This window comes from Simochromis diagramma, unplaced genomic scaffold (genome assembly GCF_900408965.1).
Source record: "Simochromis diagramma unplaced genomic scaffold, fSimDia1.1 OVJJ01000304.1, whole genome shotgun sequence".
Classification (NCBI taxonomy): domain Eukaryota; kingdom Metazoa; phylum Chordata; class Actinopteri; order Cichliformes; family Cichlidae; genus Simochromis; species Simochromis diagramma.
Genome location: NW_024387030.1, coordinates 9,261,421 through 9,281,079, shown reverse-complemented (window position 1 = coordinate 9,281,079; position 19,659 = coordinate 9,261,421). Strand labels below are relative to the sequence as shown.

At 40.3% G+C, this 19,659-nt stretch overlaps 1 protein-coding gene across 3 annotated transcripts in view; it reads right to left on the bottom strand.

The window, feature by feature from the left end:
• cdin1 (CDAN1 interacting nuclease 1) overlaps positions 1-19,659 on the bottom strand; it is a 52,418-nt gene that overhangs the window by 9,394 nt on the left and 23,365 nt on the right. For all 3 annotated transcript variants that reach the window (XM_040042567.1, XM_040042566.1, XM_040042565.1), the window contains exons 9-11: positions 18,295-18,362; positions 16,972-17,037; positions 16,703-16,808 (exon numbers count right to left, since the gene is read on the bottom strand). In XM_040042567.1, the coding sequence (XP_039898501.1) occupies positions 16,703-16,808; positions 16,972-17,037; positions 18,295-18,362 (240 nt within the window). The remainder of the gene's footprint in view (positions 1-16,702; positions 16,809-16,971; positions 17,038-18,294; positions 18,363-19,659) is intronic.

The window sequence follows — 19,659 nt, the reverse complement described above, 5'->3', positions numbered from 1 at the left end:
AACATTTAATATCCACATGCAACTGTACTTAAAACCACAGAAACACAAACAAGTTGCATGAAATATATAATATGTAAGCCACAAGTATATTTTTTAAATGAGACTTTGTAAATTCTTTTGGCTGCTCCTCATTGTTCTTCCATTCTGAAAAAGCCATGCTATCCATTGGCCCAAGGTCTCCATCAGGTTCAAGAATAAGTACTTCATTGTAAGTTCTGGTACCAGTTCAGTGAATCAAAAGTCATGGAAAGGCAGGTGTGAATGTTTGTTGTGTAGGCCTCTTGGCCTCTGCGTCCATGAGTACAACCCTGCCCCAAAATTAGAGTGTGGTCTCTAATGTCTCCCTGTGAGAGAAAGAGGCCTGGCTTTCGTCCAAGTCAGCACCTTTGGAAGTGCAGTCGTGTTACCACCACTAAATCAACATGTCAGCGCCCAGCCCAGTGAACTTCTTCACCCAAACTCCACTGCTTACAGCGACCCCACACACCTAATGAATTGGTGTGAATGCCTATCTGTCTGCTAAAATGAAATGGGGGAAAGGAGATATGAGGAGTACAAGGGTGGGGAAAAAAAGTAGATTTGTCTTTCAGGTGTTACAAAAAATATTTGCAGTTAGGAAAAATGATTATCGCTGTCCTGTTACTCAATCAGAAAAACTACTGTAGCAAACCAGCCAGCGCCGGGTTACCGTAGCCTCCGCATCAACCTTGGCTTCTGTGTCCAAAATGGAACTGTCCCACTTTAGGGGGGGCAAGTGTGGAGAGGGATGCAGGCGAAGGGCCACAGAAATCTGTGTGCTTACTCGGCAGTCTGTTTACATTCCTGAGGGTAATTTTAGCCCCTGGGGGGAGTAAAGCAGGGGGGCCGACATGTTGTTGGGGCTTGTCAGTGTTCCACGGGCCAGCCGGCACAGTGGCGGCACCTGGACATCTGGGTGGTAAATATACAAATACACACAGATATACCTCCTGCATAAAAACCACTGGATACCTGCTTGCATCACTTATCAAGGTTAAGGTTATTATTAGGGAATTCTAAAGCTGAAGTTGCATTTTCCACACAATATCAATAGCTGCTTTGTAAAATGACTAAACAGAGCTACGCGATATCATCGAGGCCTTCTGAAAACCACAGGACTAACCAACAAGCCCAACACAGCAGAGTGCCATTAGTTTTGGACAACACAGGATATCCCCAGTGTTTTTACTGACAATCTGGGGTGCAAATCTAATTTCACTGTAGTTTTAAAAAATTTGCTAAGCAAACAAAACAATAATCCTAGCTCAAGAATAGCTTAGGGCTTCTGTGTGCCTGTCGGGATTTGTCTTTTTATTACTCCCAGCCCACAGTGTCCCTTCAAAGTGAAAGAAAGCAAAAAGTCCATGCGTTTGCTGTGTTTGTGTGTGAATGCAATTGTAAGAGTAGGACAGAGAGATACAGAGAAGGAGGGAGGGAAAGAGAGACTCTGAGCTTATCGAAACTAATTAGGCAAGGGATCAGGATGGAAGTTAAATACTGGGCTACATGTAATGAAAGAAGCAGAGTGGGGGACATCTAGGGGTCAAGCCCACACCAAACAGTGGTCCTCAGGCAATCTGGTATTGATTTTCACTCGTTTGGGGATGAATGTGGATGGGAGGGAGGGAGACGAGGAGAGGCAGTAGGGCAGTCTAAGGGTCTCGTGAGTTGTCAACTTGACAGTTTAACCCCTTTTGGAGAAGAACAAACAAACAGAGGGATCTCTTGGGCTGACAGCGTTGATCTGTCATAGCGATGACACTGCAAAGCCCCACAGAATGGCCACACAGGAGAGGCGAGTGAGGAGGAAAAAAGGAGGGAGGGTGAGCTGATACAGATATGCACAGGCACATTCCTTAAGACTCAGAAGATAGGACTGTGCTCCGCTCACCTTAAAATAAAAATTCAGGAGGACAAAAAAGGACCATTCAACGGAGTCTTTAGTCTAGGTTTAATTTAATGTTATGAAAATCAAAAATAAATACAGTAACTTATCAACTAAATACTTCTGTGTATGGTTTTTCTTATAAACCTGTTTATGTTATGACGATGGCAGACATTAGATCAGACCAAAGTGGAACTTCAGGACCTATTTTGATCATTTGCCATGTCAAAAAGTATGGGTATCCCTGATATAGCAGTACTGGTAATGGTCCACAATCACACAGACACTCAGATGTCAGTGCTCGTCTCTTGTCAGTCTGTGAAGGCCATCACCCTCAAGCACCTTCCTTCTCATGTCCTTAAACACTCGAAGACCCTTCCACTCTTTCCCTCAGACTACCTCATCGTTTTGTCACATTGCCAAAGGGGACTCCATTACCCTAGCTAACTCTCACTTATACTTAACACACACACACGCACACGCACACACACACGCGCACACACACACGCACACATACACACACACGCACACAAAGGATAGTCACAGCTAATGCTGCCCACATCAAATTAGAGAGGCCCCTATTGTCCCTATTATGGCCCGGGAATGCTCCATCATCACGGATGCTACGGGGTCCCTCACTTGTCAGAAGTTGTCAGACAGATAGGGAGACTGGATACACACAGCTGACAGGTAATCTTAATGTCTTCAATTAGCCCAATTAGGCCTGTCATAAACAATTCGATAAGTGTTCAACCAACGCAAACAGATAAACGCACGCACAAGCGCAGCAAAGTACACACGCTCACACACCAAGGTCTGCAGGGTATTAATGAGAAGGGTAATGGGTATATCAGTGGACGGTTGACTTGTCTTTTGTTTCAAAGAGGGGTGTGTCCCCATCCTTTGCTCTCAGCTGTGCACTGCTGGCTGCTACCTGGTCAGTTCAAATTGTACCATCTCCTTTCATTAGCACATCGCCGACTGAGAATCTGAAAGGCCGTGACAAAATTCATTTGAGACGAGTGGGAGCAGATTGCCTGAAGCAGGTGCTATAAGGGAGATAAAACAAAAGCAGCACCTTTGTGAGGCTCGGTGTGCACATGGCTGCGTGTGTTTTCCATTTGTGTGTGTATGTGAGAGGATTTTCCCTGGTCTTCAAATTCTGTTCTTTTCCTTGCTGCGGTAAATGGGTAATGACACAAAAGTGCTTTTGACAAAAAAGGAAAGATACCAGAGAGGAATCGGCCCAGCACACTCGGAGCATTTACAAGGCTGTGGTGAAATCTAAATATTATTTGAAGCGTGACTAAACAGGCCAACACCTTTCTGTGCAGAGGATGTGTGCTAGCTAACGCTGTTTGATTTGGTCTTTCCTTTATAATATCTTATCGCCGAGCAAAGGTGGCACCCACACTGCATCCTCGCCTTTTGTCCTCTATACGTTTCTTTATCTATTTGCATTCTCTATCAATACAAGTTTCTGCAGGGACGTGGAACATGTTGAAGGGGCTGTGAAGCACAAGCTTATGTTTAAAACGGAGATTCCACAGTTTGCAAACACGAGCGTTGTGCAAAGTTAGCATCAATATTTGAACAAGAACTTCACATCAACACTGCCTTGATCTTATGTGCAGAGGCCTTGAAATGCCCCCCGTCAAGCAAAACTCTGACATTTTCAATGCAGCACTGGTCTCGGGGCATTTTTTTTCTTTAAATTTAAGGCAAGAAAAGAAATGAACAAAATACAAATGTAACAAAGTTAAAACAACGCAGTGATCTGAATGGTGAAATCCCAAGGCACATTTTCATTCAAGGAGTCAAACTGGGACATGAAGACAAACCAACTGCTATCAGCAAGATCTGTGATGGACCTTTAACTCTACTTCTGATCCTTAACTCAAGTGACGGCTGGAAAACCATCCAAGGAAAAAAAAAAAAAAGACAGAAAGAAAGAGAGAAAGAGAGAAAAGCCTTCACCGGGAAGTTGTAATAGGAAATTGCTCTTGGCAACTATTTGTTCAAGCACCAGATTTTTTTCGTCTTTATGCCAACCCAGTGAGCCCCCATTGGAAAACAGGGCAGGTCCCCCTAATGAGTAATCTATTTCAAAGCAGTCGTGTCTGGGCATGACAGTTTACTGAGAGGCTTGAAGAACTGGTAATTACCAGTGTTACGGGGCAATTAATGCATATTACACTGCGGCACTCATGGCGGTGACTGTCAGCTCCCCAATAAAAATGAGCACTCTTCAGCTAAAGGGTGACATTAATTGGACCCTTAATGACTATGCAGAGGAACCAAGCCAAATAGGAACAAAACAGGGGACTCGCTCTGACACTAGCAGAGGGCTGGAAATTGGACTAAAAATGAGATTAATTGCTGTTTAGAAAAAAAAAAAGGGGGGGGGGGGGGGGGGAAATGTGGTGAGGGGAATGGGGAGAAAGAGGTTGGGAATTATAGGGTGCAAAGAGCAAGAACCGTTCATACAGATGACAATTCAATTAATTATTTTATATTGTATTTTCTATACCTTAAGAAGTGCAGACAGGCCTCAGGCCCATTTCAAGGGTTTTGTCTTGATATGGTGCTTATTGCATAAAGAGCAACATAAAAAAAACCTAAAGGCAGCTTCAGATTCCATATGCTCTCGATTTAATGAACATTATCTAAAAATTTCATTCAACCATGTGCACATAACACAAAGGGGGAGTAAACATAGCAGTCAGGATGTAAATGGGGGAAAAAATAAAAAAAAACTCTTAAGAAGTAAATATTAAGCATTTCTGGGTTACACACTTTCCTATGAAATATAAGACCTTTAGTATGTCCTTTCACTTAAAAACAGTCTTAAAACCTTCAGCAGAGCTTTCATGAAAAATAAATCAAGTAAATCTACCAAATTGCAGGCCTTCCACCCACAGAAATGTTTGTTAAAAAGAGATCAAGGATATGGGGAAGACACGAAATAATTCTGATTAATGTTGCTAAAGCTAGGCACGTACTGAGCACCACCTGAATATGCAAGCCCCAAATCATGAAAATATCAGCATGCAAAACATGCCGTCATTTGCATACATTTTGGATTTTGGATTTCCGTGCTATTTAAATATGCAGTTAGAAATAGTCCAGCACTGCCTCTTGCGCTGTCACGCTGCACACTCACACTGTCATTGGTCCTGATAGAACTCCTCGCTTCAAAGGGAGCTTTGCAATGGAGAAGAGAATGAGCAAATATTTGAATTGCAAAAACACATCATCTTCCAAGGGGAGAAAATTCAAGACAACTTTTTAGAGTTAAAGACACCCCCAACCCCCAGCAAGCTAACCCTCTGCATACGGCACCAAAAAAGTCAACATATTCATAGTGTAAGCACACTCCTCACTAATTTACCATATCCAAATTTGCGTAATGGGATATGACATATTTTAGAGGGGATTGCGGGGAAAAAAAAAACTTTAATTTGAGGAGAGAACCATAAAATGTTTAAGCTGCTCCTGTATTTAACCGAAATCCACCATATAAATCCAGGTTCTCAGACAACCTGACATGGGTTTGATTACAGACTGAAGTGTAATTAGCCACTTCAGTTATCCTGTAGAAGGTTGGAGTGAGCAGCACCACCATCCTTGCTAGATATTTTAGCATAACTAAAGAGACCTTTACATTCTACGGGAGTACCTTTCCTCTCAGGATTCAGCACAGCCAGTTTATAGCCATTTACATGCAAGCACTCCAGGAGAATCTCAGTCGCCTTCCAACTTTTGCAAAAGTTAGAGAGAAAGTGCAATAAATAATCTTCGTGACCAATCAATAATATGACTCAGAGCATATTTGAAAGTATGAGTTCCTCACTTGGTTGCCAGAATAAATAGAACATTTAAGCCAAAAGTTACAAGTCTAGAAATGAAGGCCATGAACAACATTAACGGTACTAAATACCCATCACCAGACATCTAAAAAAACACCCCTGCACAGGGGAAAACACTCATCTCCTCTGTTTATGATTGCAAATGTATATACCACAGGCTGAGAACTACCTTGAATTTTAAATGAGGGAAAATTTAATAGTTTTACACACATACTAAGAAAACAGAATACAAGGGGAATTTCTGTAAGTATGCCTCTATAAGTAAGGCTATCAGATTGCTGCTGGAGAAAAAATGTGTCTACTCTTTTTTTGTAATGTCTGCTTTAAACATAAGACAAATGATTGTGGATTCATATTTCATACGATAATAAGAGGTTTGAATTAGATTTACAATATTAGCTATGTTTTAAATAGCAGTTTGAACCAGTAGTCACTGTTGCAAAATGCTACATTTTTGTGATCTCTTAACACGCACTTAGCTTTAGCCACCCAAGTCCAACCCTCCTGTGGCCTCTACCTCTTGTGAGCTACAAACCTATGCGTAGACAACTTGGAGACAAGTTTGAACAGAAATCAAACCTGAATGACGGATAGCTTTACTACACAATGACCTCTGTCACTAAGTTCTTGCCCTAAATCAATGTTGGCGATAAGAGCCCTGCGCCAGTGCTCACCTTGGTATGTTCAGCAGCAGGCCTTATCTATGGCAGGAGGAAGTATGAGTAATAACTAAAGACAAGCTACGACAAAACCACTAACCCCACCTTGTCAAACATAATTTACAATGTATATCCCTTTACCTCCTCACCCCCCACCCCCTACCTCCCACTGCTGTTAAAGAGTAATTATGGGAACCAAAGAGATTTGGGACTGAGTTTGGATGATTAGCCCCTTATAGTATGCTGGGAGAGGTTTGAGTACAAGTCAGAGCAGGGCTCATATTTTCACAAGAAAAGTGAAAAAGTCAGGCTGCTGTAACTTTTGCTGTTCTGTTGTACACTCATGGTTTCATTCACAAAAATATGAATAACACTCTTATATGTCAGCAGTGCCAGATCCATGGAAAGTGGCCAAACTCTGGTGATGTACACAGTGAGAGGCTAAAGGTTAAAGTTGAAAGAAAGGCTGACAGGAAGTCGACTTTATGAAGATTATAGCACTACAAACTCTGAGACCTTTCAATAGTTTTTCATTTGACTGTGTCTGATGAAGTATGTGTGTGAGACATAGAGAAAGACACAGAGCCAGGCAGGAGAGCGAGCATGCTTCCAGGCAGTTGCATCAAAATGGAGCCAGAGACCAAATATGACATCAAACATTGCAATTAACTGACCCCTTTCTCTTAGAGTCACAGTTTGAAAAGCCGTGCCTTTAAAACCCTGATTAAAATATGTTTGCTCTCTCATTCAAAATGACATTTGACAAGGTTAGTAATATTTCAACTAACTGTAAAAACATTCTTGCAGACGTAATCCTTTTTTCCATCACTTTGCAGAGGCGCAGGTAACCTCCGAGTGAGTTTCCCATGAACTCAGTGCTAAAATGTGAAAACAAAACGGCTGGGGGAAGGAAAAAAAAAAGTTCAAAAGTTTCACTCGAGTGTGTTTTGTTTCACCCGGGCAGCTGAAGCTAAATGTTTTCTGATCATTATTCAGAGCATTTATCCCCTTTCTAATTCAAACCACAATGAGAATTTAAAACGCAGCCAGGGTTTTTTCACTTTATTCCCTCCGACCACGAACTCCATCCTTAGCAGGGACCCAAGGGGGTGAAGACTGTCAGCAGGTCTGAGAATAGAGTTCCTCAAACCGTTAAACCCCCTCATCACCAAATTAGGAGGTGTATTCTGGAGCTTAATGGTATGTCCAATGGAAAGTTGAATAAAAAGTTATGCAAGATGTAATTTAACAGTGCATGACAGTATATATTTAAATATAAACTGTATATGAAATATTTTTTACATGGGTTTAGAGGAGTACCAACTTTGGTTTGGAATCAACTTTGAGTCCAAGTTTTAAAAAAAGGAACGCAGTCAGAAAACTTAAGTAAACAAAAAGAAAACAGCGTCTGAGACAGTCATTGGTTCTGACAAAACAAGTGGGAGATAAGCAATGAAAAAAATGGGAAGAGATCAGAAATGGTCAAGCCAAAACTCTGTCTGAAGTTAACAGTTTTCAAATCCATTCCAATCGCAGGAGAAGAGAATGTGAAGTGTCGGGCTGGACAGTGAGCCAGCAGAGGCTTTGCTGCAGCTGCGCTCAAATGGAAGTGGCACTTTCTATCAGAGGCCTTTCACCAGACAGCTCTATTCTGCCCGTTCACTTTTAACCTCACAGACACATAACAAAAAGATACGAGTGGTCATTTAAGACGTGCGCACTCGTCATTGAAGAGACAGATTCGGGGTTTAACATTGGGATAGACTCATGGTGCGAATGTGCCAACTGATAGAGATATCACTCAAAATGAGAAATAGATTTCTTTGACATCTCTATGGCGGCCATTCAAAGGGGGTGGGGTCAAAGCCTCAAACTCTGTTAAGAGTTTAGATTTCACTTGTTCAGAAATATATGCCCCTGTTAACTTGCATCAGTCTAGAGGAAAAGGATTGCGTGCCATCTGTTTCGGCTTATGGTGAAAAATCACATCAACAAATGTTACAGGATTTTTTTTTCCAAAATCACATATAGACCTCCTCAACGAAGTTTATTTCAAAACAGTCATAAAAAAAACAAACACAGAACAGAAATACTGATACCATCAAAGATGTGGTGAAAAATATATAAGCAGAAATTTTCTTGTGTTCATTTTATTCTACACAGTTTTCATAAGAGCCAGCAGCCAGACGCATTTTTTTCTTCCAATCGTTTATAGACCTGACAGAGTTTGTGCAGACAAATCTGCTGACCTGATAGATCCTGTACATTAACCCCAAGAATTGATGAGCGAAAGCAGAAGGTCAGCACTTGGACACAGGCTCCTCATGTGTCTTTGATTACACACTCCCACTAAAGGATAGGCAGGCAGAGATGTTTAAGCTATCAGGCAATCAGACCGCCGAGAGACGTGAAACTCAAACCAGAGACAGGAGAAGGAAAGGGCTGCCTGGGAACAAAGATGGGGGAAGAGGGTTCTGACGAAGCTCTTTAACAAATGCCAGGCCAGCGAGGGGAAAAACTCAAATGTGCTTATATCTCTTTCAGTGTTTCTGGCAACAATGCAAAGAAGTGAATTAATACTGAAATATAAAACATTGTTCTCAAAAATAAATATCTCTTCATATGGTATTTAAACTAAATTACTTTTGGTACATCAGTCACAATGACTGCTACTGGATACAATCGGATATAGGATTTAAATATGAGAACAAGCAATTCAAATGTAGTTTTGAATAGAAATTAGGTCATATGACAAATGATAAAAAAATAGAAATCTCTTCTTAACTGCAGTTGAGAATGCTTAGAGTACATTTAAAATAGCATGGCTGCTTTTGAAGTCATTTGGAGGCCAACTGGTGTTTTTAAAAAAATATAATTTATTTTATTCTTTAAAATCCTTTCTGTTACTTGCTGCATTATCAGAGAAGAGTTTGTGAGATATAACGAAAACAGGAAGAACTTTGCCTCCTGGTTTAGAATATCAAAAGCTTTTTATAGGTATAAATCACCAAGAGCCTTTTGTCAGGATCTTTTTAACTTTCATACACACACAGATGAATGTGAGCCAGGAAAGCACTTAAAACTGCAGTATACACATGCACATGTATTGCAAGTGTACTGTTTTGTGTGTGTGTGTGTGTGTGTGTGTGTGTGTGTGTGTGTGTGTGTGTGCGTGTGTGTGTGTGTGTGTGTGTGCGTGTGTGTGTGTGTGTTTCTTTACTGTATGTGATCAGAATTCTGCTGGTAATATTAGTTACAGAAATCCAATCATTTCTTGTTTGATTAAGCGAGAAAAAAAGATACAAAGCTAAAAGCGTGGAAGCTAAATAAGAGGCTGAAGTCAGTGTGGAGGGGAAAAGGAAACAAGAATGAGCGGGAAAAAACAACAACAATAAAAAACAAGGTTATGTGAGGGACAGTGTGTCTATAAAAAGAAGCCTACTGTCTAGGTTATCTATAAGGAACCACTTATCACAAGCGACCAGCTTCACACAGTGACTGATGGGCCTCTACAGACCACGAGTACCAGCACATTATCTGGTACACACAGTGCTGCTCTTTAAACACAAAAGGCAGAAATATGAAGCATTGTTTCCTTGGTTGTCATTTGTTAAAAAATAATTCTTTTATTTTTGGACTGGAATAAAAAAAAAGTGTTTACCGTTTCCGTGCCAGCAAATACACAAAGACGATGCTGACCAACATAAATTAATGCTAAATTAGCCTAATTGAACCATTAATTTCTTGCCATGACCGATTTATAGCAGAACTCGCAGGTCTTTAAATGAAAAAACTAGATCAATACAACAGATACTACTCACACGTACTCGCATTATCTCTAGAACTTATCTAGATAGAAGTGAAGATATTTAGCACCTGTGAGTGTGCAGGCCTTTGTGTGATGCATATAAAGCATCATGCAGTGTGTGACAAATCTATTTGTCCCGCTGTCAAGAAAATATTACTGCAGGTTTAACATCACATTGAGGGTAATGTAGATCTGAATGTCCTTTAGAGGTCAGACAGCCATTAAGATTCTCCTGTTAGACTGACTTTTACAAAAAGCCTTTCGATTCCTTGCCCACTAGTCTCTCTGTGCTTTTGACAAATGCTGCTGGCTTCTTCCTGGATTGAAACCCAGAAGGTCAATGTAGAGGAAAAAAGAAGGAGAAGAAGGCGGCGAGACTGAGAAAATGAGGGGGGGAGGAGTGAGTCTTTTTAAGTGTGATGACATACATCGTGAAAGCTGACAAAAAAATGTACGTTCATCTTCAAAAAGTTCCATACCAAAACAGGAATTCATGGAGCAGACATGCTTGCACCTCATTTTACTTCAGGCTTTCCTCTCCATCTCACAGTGTCACAGGCAAGCAGCAAGACAGGAGGAGGGGTATATATCGCTGGGGTGCCGCTTTCTGTCCTGCTCTTCGTTTATACACACAGCGCAATGTCAAAGCTGCTCTCACATTCAATGGTAAATGACAAATTTGGATAATGCACACATACAACCCTACCAACATAAATAGGAGACATGGGGCTTAACCAGAGCTAAATCCTGAGGCTGCCAGAGACCTGAGAGTGCGGATTACACCCCAGACGTCTTAAACAATGCACCCAAATGTGCATCCTTAAAAGTATGAAATCCTTGAAGCATCACGGCCGACTTGTCATTTACCATTAATATTCCAAGTAGCTTGCTCTGTGAGGGCTAGCATTGCACTTCTGTGGGCTGACGTTCCCCAAAACAAACACTTGCAAAGCCCTAAAGGAACCACCACTGTGGATGGCTATTTTTCTTGCTGTGGAATATTCTACGTGAGGATGTCATAACAAAGGAAACAATAAAAGAGGCCACGTTCCTGCACTGCATGGGGCATCCATAACTATAAATAGCAGGAAGGCTATGCAGAGACAGTTATGCTTTATCAGAAACCCCCCCCCCCCACAAAACAACTAGAATTTTCTATTGATATTAAGTGCCCAAAACTACACAACAGAAGAAAAACTGCAAGCCAGAAAAAAAAGCTCTTTCTTAAACATCACAAGAGAATAGATTAATTGAGAAACTAAAAGACTGCTGGCTGGTGCTATAATGAATCTATTCAAATATTGTTTCTGTCACTCTAGTGACTATCAGCTATTCATTAAAGGCTAATATTGCCATGGAGACTTTTTTATTTATTTATTTTTCACCCCCTTTCTTTGTCTTGCACATTTATGACAAGAACCTGAGGTAAGGTATGGCAGGGCACAGGTCTTGGAGGTGTCACACTGTCACCCCAGAAGCGCCAGTACCTGTCCTCAGGGATGGCCTTGTAATGTCCAGCCTCATTGAATCAGTGGCAGCCACGGCCTTTGGGCTCCCTCGCTCAGGTGACATCCCCTATCTGCTCTTCCTTTGTGATGTCCTAGATGCTGAGGCCTTTAATACTCTTATGCCACTGCATTAACTGGGACTATACGAGAAAACATGTGCAGAAGCACACAAGGTCAAAACATTATTTCTAAATATGAGCAGCTTCAGTCATATATAAAGAGTTATTTAAGTGAACACAAACTACATTTATGGATCCAAATATCTAGAAGGAGGCCTTACATATTTTAAAGCTAAAAGTACCAGCTGATGAATTCAATAGGGCATATCAAACACCCACTGTAACATTACACTCCACTAATTAGGCATTCCTGTTATCAAGGCTTTAGAAAGTTCAACAAAAATGATGGACATGTCCATTAAAAATGGATGGCAATGTTCAATATCGTGAATCGAGAAATTAATTTGATGTCGCAAATGGATTGACATTCTGAGACTAACAGGCTTAATGCGCAATTTCATCTGTAAAACCTACAGCATGCAGCCCTTGATATAACTAGAAAAAGTTCACAAAGAACTGGAGATTTCTAATTGTGGTCGTGTCAACTAATATAAAACATCACAAAAATCTTAGGTATGTCTATTTATGAGGTAATGTGTCAGCAAGCAGATTATTGATGTTATAGGAACGGTCTGGTGAGACTTTGGAATTATGACTTTCTCATTAGTTTTACCATTTCCTCCATCACAAAAGTGTAACAAAGGACGCACATAAGCAGATAAGAATGGAGATCAATGAGTGCTTTTGGTGCATGAGAATTTTATGCTACTAATTATGTGGGGACATAAATTATCAGCATTACAACAAGGCCTTCAAAATTACTGAAACAAAGGAGCCAGATGAAACATAATGCGTGTGTGTGCATTCAAGTCTCACTAAATTTGCAAGTGGTCAAGCCAGATGATGTATAATGGCAAACCCAAAAGTCTTAACCCCCATTTCATATGAGGGAGAAATGAGGCATACTGTCCCATTATTTTGCTATAAATCATTTTTTGTGGACGTCTGACAGCTTTTTATCAGATCTAACCTTTTCAAGCCTCCATTAAGAGTGCTAACATTTTCAACTCTGACACATTTGCAGTTTACGAATCGCACAGCTGATTTACTTTGGGAGGAGGGGAGCTGGCGTCCACACTCATTGTCACACAGGCTTTTCATTGTGTTCGGCTGGGTGGAATAGGGAAAGGGAACGAAGGGAAAGAGCTGAAAAGTGATGAATGAGCTCTGAATTACACTCGTTTATACCCACATTTACATGTTTAATCTACTAAAACACGATAAAAAATTATTTTCTTGGTTGTTGCGTTTTCTGATTTACCTGATTGATTGTTTTTAAGTACACAAATGCTGCACTGAAAGCAATTAGCTACCTCAATGAACCTAAAAAGTCTGGCGGGTTAACAATAAGCATGCAATAAGGTTTCTGAGCCTGGATATATTGTAGTTTTGACAGTTTTCTGCTCTCCTGACAATAAGGACCAGTCGTTAAACTTTAGCTCCATCAAGTATAAAAACTTATTTAGTTTTTTTTGTCCTTCATTCTAAAAAAGTAGCCTTTACAAGTGGTTTCATAAGCAACTATAATCTTTTTTTTTTTTTTTAATTATCCAATTATGTCAACTATTATTCAGTCAAATGGTAAAAACCCAAATCTCTATTGCTACATAACTTAGGCAAATGTTTCAACAATATTTGAGTGCAAAAATAATCAAGAAGTCAGCAAATAATAATTATCTCCATGGTCTCTGGATTAAAGTATGAGATCACCTAGACAGACAAATGCATGAGCAGAATTTGAACTGCTGCTTGCAGAGTTATGGAAGGAACTTTGCCAAGCGTAATTGATATAAGTACACCATAATCAACTAGGGGCAGTTAAGGTGCTACCACATAAGAGTCCATATTTCATTACATGCTGTGTTTAACCTTATCCACTTCTCCTAAAACACACAAGAGGCTCATTATGTGTTTAATATTCACCAGCAGGTGAATAATTTTTATGCAACTCTGATAGTTGGGCGAGATGGATCACTCAATTATCTGAACATCCGTCAGAGCAGAGGGCTCACTGGCTCTGGAACGCCACCAGCTAAGATTGATGGCTGGAAGACACCAATAGCTGCTGTTTCACCATCTCATCCAGGCACTGGGCCTGAACACGCTGTCTGATTCTGCAGAAGACTGTCTTTTTCTCTCCATTTTTTCTGTCCTCTCCCTTTTTTTCTTGGGAGCATTGTAGGTGAAGCGTCATTACCCCTCACTCCACTGAAGAGGGGTTCATTATGGGGTTACTGTGTTGGCAAGACTATTGTTTGGATGATAAATGCAGTTGGTGAGGGCTTTGGAGGGAAAATTAGTTATGTTTTTTCTATCCGTCTACAAAAACACATCCTTACTCTGTAATGCTTGAGGGCAAGTGAAGAACAATTAACACAGTTCTGGGTAACCCAGCTCAGTTAAAGCAAAGAAGGAATTCATGAAAAATAAGCAAATCACTGGAAATGTCAATCAGAGGCAATGAAGTAATTACAAACACTGGTGTGCCCTTCTTAGGGTGGTCAAAAAGGAAACTGAACAGTTTAGACTTTGAAATCGGACTGAGCAATGAAGGAATGGACAAATATTTCAAACATCAACCTTTTGGGGCCCATCATATAAACTGAGACCAACTAACGAGAGATGAAGTGAAAAGTGAAGTAGACACTATCTAGCCCAAAGCGAATGAGTTCTTAAACCAAAAACACGAGACATTATATCATGTATATGGAGTAGGGACTTACAGATAAAGATTTAAACAGCCCACACCTATGGCTAAATTCAACCTTCTTTTGGATCTCAACAAAACACCTAATTCTGTACATGCTGCAGTACTAACACACGGTCAACATCACACATCCAGACCGACTAACAGAGGACTGTTATAACATTGTCTTTGTTGTTGTCACTGCTTAAACAAAAGTCTCCAAGACTGCATTTAACATGGTAACAGAATCAGAGGAAGAAAAAAAAACAGCCTTGCCTTCAGTTGGTAATGATACCGTTCTCTTTTCACCTGCTGCTCTTAACAGGTTATAGTTTTGTGTCATTGCGTTTCCAAACACAAACATGAACATCAGGGACTACACTTGTACTTCAAATGATCATGCGTATGGTCTAACAGAAAGATTAGGGCACATTTTGAAATGTCAGTTGTAAATGTCAAATAAAATTTACAGGGGTGCTGAAAAAGGTGGGGTCTGACATTTTTTCTCTCTCTTTTTTTGACACAGAATGTTTGTCTGACTGGCTGCTGGCTGACATGATAGGATCTACTTTGTCAGTACCTTAATATACTTGGACAAGGCTAGCCTTGTGAATATAAATGAAAGACACATATGAGCAAATATATAAGGCTCAGACTAACACAAACTATCCAACCAAGCTGCAAGTATTCCAGAAAGATCAGCATTTGGCTGCAACACTGATCAGATAGCATTTCACAGTGTCGATGAGCTCAGGTGGTAGAGCAGATCAGCTACTAACCGGAAGTTTGGTGGTTCAATCCCAGGCTTCTCCAGTCTGCATGCCAAATATCCTTGGGCAAGATACTAACCCAATGTTGCTCTCCGATGCATCCATCGGAGTGCGAATGTGTATGAATGTTAGATAGTAAGCACTTAACAAGCTTGTGTGAATGGGCTTGATTGGGTGAATGAATTAGTAGTATAAAGCTTTGAGTCACTCAGAGTAGAAAAGCGCTATATAAGAACCAGTCCAGTCCAATGCAACACTTTAAAAACCTCTTGAATCAAAGCTGAAAGCCTGGACTTTAGTCACATCTTGACTGTTTGATTTAAAATCCAGTGTGGTGGTGTTCACAGGTAAGATTACAAAAACTGTGTCCTTGTCCAAATACTTTTAGACCTAATTCTATGAATACATCAAATCTCAAACTAATCTCATTATATCACGTACTGCACACATTCTAATAAAACATACAGACATGAGAGAAACCTCCAACTGGTCACGGCAGATGGTTGCCCCTCCCAAGCCTGGTTTAAGTTTGTTTGTATTAAAAGGGAGTTTTTCCTTCTCGCTGTCACCAAGTGCTTGCTCAAAGGGGGCAGTTTACTTGTTGGGGTTTCTCTCTATTATTGTAGAGTCTTTACCTTACAATATAAAGCACCTTAAGGTGACCGTTGTTGAGTACTTTGTTACTCTGTGTTTTGAAAAGTGCCATACAAATAAAGTTATCATAAATCACTGAACACAGCATCAATGACGAGAACCTGCACCACCATGTCAGCTAACCATCAGTGAAGGATCAGGGCTATAGTGTGATATGGGAACCTGGTGTCAGCCAAGGCTAAGATGTGGACTCCACTTGTTTGTGTCCACTCTATTCAGGTTTTAAATTAAATATTAAATAGGTCAGTATGTTCTACAGGTTATCACTTCTAAGATTCATTGAAAAATGTATTTACGCACATATACCTCTGTCCCGCCACCGTCAGGACCTGCTCCTGTCCAAAAGTTCTCATGCTAGAGGCCAGGCATTAGTCACCCATTTCCTTGCTTCCCTTCCAACACAATGTGTTTATTCAACAAAACAATCAAGCTCACAGGCAGACCATTCAGGCTCTAAAGGTCTCAGAGAACATGAGTGAATGTGGAAGTAGTGTAATGTGCAGCTGTAGCATGTGGAATCCTGTGGTTAAAGTGGCTTTTGCCAGAGAGGAAGTGGTAAGCATTGTCGGACAGAGATAGGAGTTCTTTATACAACTGAGAATACCTGATCATAGTTTCTAGTGAAAAAGGAGAAGTTATAAAGAATATGCAAACTGATAAAATAACATTGGCAAATTTTTGATGGCCAATAAAGTAAACAAAACAGATAAAAAAGAGAGGGCTCACCTGTTCCAGTAGCTCCAGAATTGTTCATTGAGATAGGTTTGATGGCTTTGATCATCTCCAAAAGAGGCTTTGCTCTCAATCCAGTGTACAATGTGTCCTTCCACAGCTTTTCATAAATAACAAAACACAGCAAATCTAAGAAAACTAGTTAGACGAGGTCATTTGTTTTGTTTGTTTCTTCAGTCATATACAAAAAAAACCCCAAAACTTTTTGACAATACAGATGCCTAAGGTTGAAGTGAGGTTACATTCATAATGTAAATACTAACCAACTGGAACCTCCAGGATGATATCAGGTGTTTTGTCATAGCCCATAGTTCTCAGATGGTTTTCATCTATTGAAAATAAAAGTTTAGAAATGTTATGCTTGCTGTTTTGCAGTAACCTTCTATATGAACAATCAGTCACAGGCTGCTGATCTAACTGCTTTCACAAAGATGCTGGTAACAAACCGCTCAGCGTGAGCAAAGCAGAAAAACAGCAGTAGAGCACAGCCAGTGTAGTTAAACCATTATCTACATCTGCCACGTATTTGCTGTCACTGCACAAAATACTCTAAACTCCAGTTACAGTATTGCTCTCTTTGGCAGTGCTTTATAAAATATACAGAAAGGAGACAAGGCTGGCATTATAGTCTCTGCAAGCCTGACCCTTGCCTGCACAAGTTGTAGCCATTGTCCTTGACTTCTGGCGTGCTCTAGCCATTATCCCGCCAACACCTGATTTCTCCATTAAATCTCACTGACCAGGTCATTCAGTTCCAAAGGCCTGCCTCTTTGTCTTCAGCCAAGCTCAACTAATGGGGCATGGAAGAGAATTGTGGCTAGATGGAGGGTGGCGGTTAGTGCTGGTGAGGAGGTAGCATCAGCCACGGATGAAGAAAGAGAGCAGAGAGAGGTCACCGAGGCTACCAGAGGACTGTGGTAGATATCCAGGCATCCAAGATGTTGTAATGTTGGTGTAGAAATGTGTTTGTGTGTATAAGGATGGGAACCTCTGTACACACCCACTGGGCTGTTGACATTCTCATGTGGCTCTGATCGCCTTTTTTAGATCAGCTTTGATTAAAATTAATGGTCCATTCCTGCTGTTGGGTAGCTTATTTCCAATCCATTTATCAGATGGGGTGAGGCTGCTTCAGTGGCCCTCGTGCCCCTCGAACTCTGACAGCTTTAGAACAGTCTTCTGTACAGCCCTGAAGAAAGGTCAGCACTCCATGTCCAAATAAATGATACGGCCTTAATGACAGTGGGAATGATTCTTATTCTTCATCACTCATCTGACCTAGTAAATGATGATGGGATGGGGTGATATGAGGATGGGGGGATTCTATAGTTCCATACCTGAACATTCCATCTTCATTTAATTTGATCTGAATATGGCAATAGCATCAGAAAAATAGATGATATTCAGAGAACAATCTGTTTGATTTTCTGTAAACATCAAATCCCCCAAAACAGCTTTACGCAGAGAGAAATATAAATAAATAAAAAATATTTGCAGTCAAAAATGTCCATATGGTTCCAATATGACTTATGAGTTGTTTTCATTTTCATGTTAAAATGTAATGAGAAGGTCAAAGGATGGCTTACCCAGAAAGGAAAGGTTCTTCTCCTTCAGTTTTTCCCGGAGCAGCACTTCATGCTCATGGCCTATGGCGCTGAGAATCGAGTCAAGGATTCCAACAATACTACGATACATTTGACTTTTAAATTTAAATTCTCTGGAAACCAGAAAATTCAGTGCTCGACTACATGCACATGTTTACCATCAGTTACAGTTAAGAATCTGCTCTTCTCCATTATTGATTTACTATGCAAAGCAAAAGCCATTTCTCCTCATGCTAACATACAGTAAAGCACAATCAGAGTTCGGGTCAAGTTAAATCTGCTTTCACAACAAATCTCTGAAGTGCATTATCTAAATAAGAAAGAAAAAACAAATGCCAATTTGACAAAATGCATAAAGTGCATAGATGAGATACTCTGCCTAGTACTTTATAATATTTGAAGAAAAAATACTTTTAGAATAAATGCCACATTGTATTAAGGATGTGCAAAGCTTGAAGGCACATAAAAGGAAATATGCAATTATGATGGTTTTATTTTTGAAAGAGAAAAAGAAGCTCTTATAGAAATATATTACCCTCTAAAAACGAAAACAACCAAAATGGTTTCTAATTACATAAATATATATATATTTATACATACTGTAACTAGTAGCCACGCAACTGATTCAATGTGTGGATGACTTCTTTGAAAGAACATAGCAGTGGGGTGGTTATAATGAACTCTCTGTGGCAGAGTAACTGATTTTAAGTTGACACTGAGAGGACTGCCACAGAATGTTAAAAAAGGGGGGGATGTGGAAGGAGGGTATAGGGACAAGGTTGACTGGCTATGAACAGAACAACACAGCCCCACCACGGGCAAGAAAGCCTGGACAGACACAATAACATACGGACGTGCACGTGTACACCGACTCAAATAATTCTCCTCCCCTTGAAAATAGCTGATCTGCTACCCAGCTGGTCGCCCCTAAAAAAGCCTGAGCTCCATTCTGCCCCTACAGCCAAGGTCCTACTAGACGAGTAGGGGTTATGTGTAGTTGGGGAAAGTGTGTGGGAAGAATAGTAATGAGGTGGACAAATTAATTATAAATGAATAATAAATCATTACCTTAAGTTAGACAAATGTAGTAAAAACTTTCTGTAGTGCACATCTGAATAAAATGATCAGAAGTAAATAGTAATGAATTAAAATGCATTTAAAAATATGTATGTAACAGTATTAGCTCTTTTTCCTGTTCCAAAAAGCTTTTGAATTATATTTCTTTTCTTGTATCATAGAACATTGGGTCTGATTCACAGCATGCACATAGAGATGCATTTAGATCAGCCTATCCTCTCCTCCTCTTCCCTCCATCGCCTTCCAGCCCCTGTATGGATGATACTGGGA